Raw genomic sequence first — 2148 nt, 5'->3', positions numbered from 1 at the left:
TTAAATACTTTTTAAATACAGGATCAACATTTTTTTCATACACATTGTATATATTTTTCGTATACATGAGAAACATTTCCTTTATACACATTCAACATTTTTCGAAATGCTTGCTAACATTTTTTCGAATGCATCTTTAACAATTTTCAAAGGCTTGATGGGTCAGCGAGGGGGATATTGGGTCGCGATCGCGGTATTCGCGTCCAAAACATTATGGGCTAAGCCCAGTTTGCAACGCGAGCAGATATAACAGACTGACTCTGGCAGGGAAGGGTACCGCCCCATTTTTGCTAGGTTTCCCTCTCCGCCGCCACAGCAGCTTCTCCCCATCTCCCTCCTCGCCGCCGCCCTCCGCTCGCCGCTCGCCGCCATGGGACGCATGCACAGCAACGGGAAGGGCATGTCGTCCTCGGTGATCCCCTACAAGCGGGAGGCCCCGACCTGGGTCAAGACGTCCGCGCCGGACGTGGAGGAGATCATCGTCCGCGCCGCCAAGAAGGGCCAGCTGCCGTCGCAGATCGGCGCCCTGCTCCGCGACGGCTACGGCATCCCGCTGTCCAAGGCCGTCACCGGCGCCAAGATCGTGCGCCTGCTCAAGGCGCGCGGGCTGGCGCCGGAGATGCCCGAGGACCTCTACTTCCTCATCAAGAAGGCCGTTGCGATCCGGAAGCACCTGGAGAGGAACAGGTCGGACGTGGACGCCAAGTTCCGCCTCATCCTCGTCGAGAGCAGGGTCCACCGCCTCACCCGCTACTACCGCCTCACCAAGAAGATGCCCGCCGCCTGGAAGTACGAGTCCACCACCGCGAGCACTCTCGTCGCCTGATTCGGTTAAGCTTCGGTTCTTTGACGTAATTCTCTGCAGCTTGGACTTCGGTTTTTTGTTAAGTACTCCAGTAAGCAATGCTTTTTGGGATGTAAGCTGTTAAACCTATCAGCTACCGCTCGTGTGCCTGGACAGAAGTATTTCAGAGTTTAGTGGGACTGGATCAGGTTTTGATCCTTGGAAGTTGAGACTATTTACAATGTGTTGGTTTCCTAACTTCGAGTAGGCTGGTAATGCTCTTCGTAGGTGTATTGCTGTCACAAATCCTGCAGTGGAGTATGAAACTTGCTAATGCACTCTTCATGTTTTATCCTGTTTTATTGTTGTTGCGAACTCACAGTTGATGCAGGCTAGATTTACTTTCTATATAGCCTGGCTATCAACAAATTAACGGAGAAAGGTCTTTTTTGGAATGTTTCCGTTCTTGTTTAGGCTTTCTAATGAGCTACTATCCATGTGCTTGTGTAATGTGCATAATTTGTAGCTTAAACATTAAGCATATAACCCTATAAGAGTATACAAACATGAAACATGTGCCGTTAACAACTTGAGTGATGAAATCTTCATCAGGTAATGATCAACCTGCTATAAAGATCTTAATCAAATGATTTAATTTGCCAAAATCACACCGCTTTTGCAAAACCAGTTCTTTTGAACTGAAGAAGAGTGGAGGGTAACCTTAGGTCAATAATTTGCACCTTTACTAGTATTGGTCTGAGATTTTACTTTTGTTTCTTTGCAACTTGGACTATTGGTCTGGAGGTTTTACTTGCGTTTCTTTGTTCCTTGGACTATTGGACTGGAATCCATGTCCTGTTAAGTTATACATTCCCTATGTTTGGTCAGTAGTAAATCAGTTGTTCATGCCATGTAGGATACATACCAGGTAGTTCTTTGTTGTGATACTTCCTGTGTAGGGAGTAATGATGTAACCTGCAATAAATACCTTGATCAAATGAACTAATTTGCCAAAATCACATCATTAATTCATTAGTTTGCACCTCTACCAGTATTTGGTCGGAGATTTTACTTGTGTTTTTTTTTCCTTGGAACTATTATTTGGCCTGGAATCAGAACCCTGGCCTATAGCATTTCCTATGGCAGATCAGTCCCCTCTCTGCCCATAATGATACAATAAAATTACCAACAAATGTTTAAATTATCAGTTAGCTTCCAAATGGTGGTTCTTTACATTGAGAATGAGCTTTGCAGCTGTAGCTTTTCTTTTCTCTATGCTGATAATCTTAGGCCTTGGAGGTTGGAGCTCTATAATCTAATTTAGTAGTGAACTCGAATGATGTTACTTACATTTCAGATGCCTG

The 2148-nt window shown here is 45.3% G+C and overlaps 1 protein-coding gene across 1 annotated transcript; it reads left to right on the top strand.

The window, feature by feature from the left end:
* Window positions 1–262: 262 nt before the first annotated feature.
* On the top strand, window positions 263–1136 carry LOC119363239 (40S ribosomal protein S13-1-like). The gene has a single exon (XM_037628554.1). It carries the CDS (start codon window positions 371–373, stop codon window positions 824–826), a length of 456 nt encoding a protein of 151 aa, XP_037484451.1. The 5' UTR covers window positions 263–370; the 3' UTR covers window positions 827–1136.
* The last annotated feature ends 1012 nt before the right edge of the window (window positions 1137–2148 follow it).

Source organism: Triticum dicoccoides, chromosome 2B (genome assembly GCF_002162155.2).
Source record: "Triticum dicoccoides isolate Atlit2015 ecotype Zavitan chromosome 2B, WEW_v2.0, whole genome shotgun sequence".
Lineage (NCBI taxonomy): Eukaryota > Viridiplantae > Streptophyta > Magnoliopsida > Poales > Poaceae > Triticum > Triticum dicoccoides.
The sequence above is the reverse complement of the archived record's forward strand: the minus strand, read 5'-3'. Positions and strand labels throughout refer to the sequence as shown.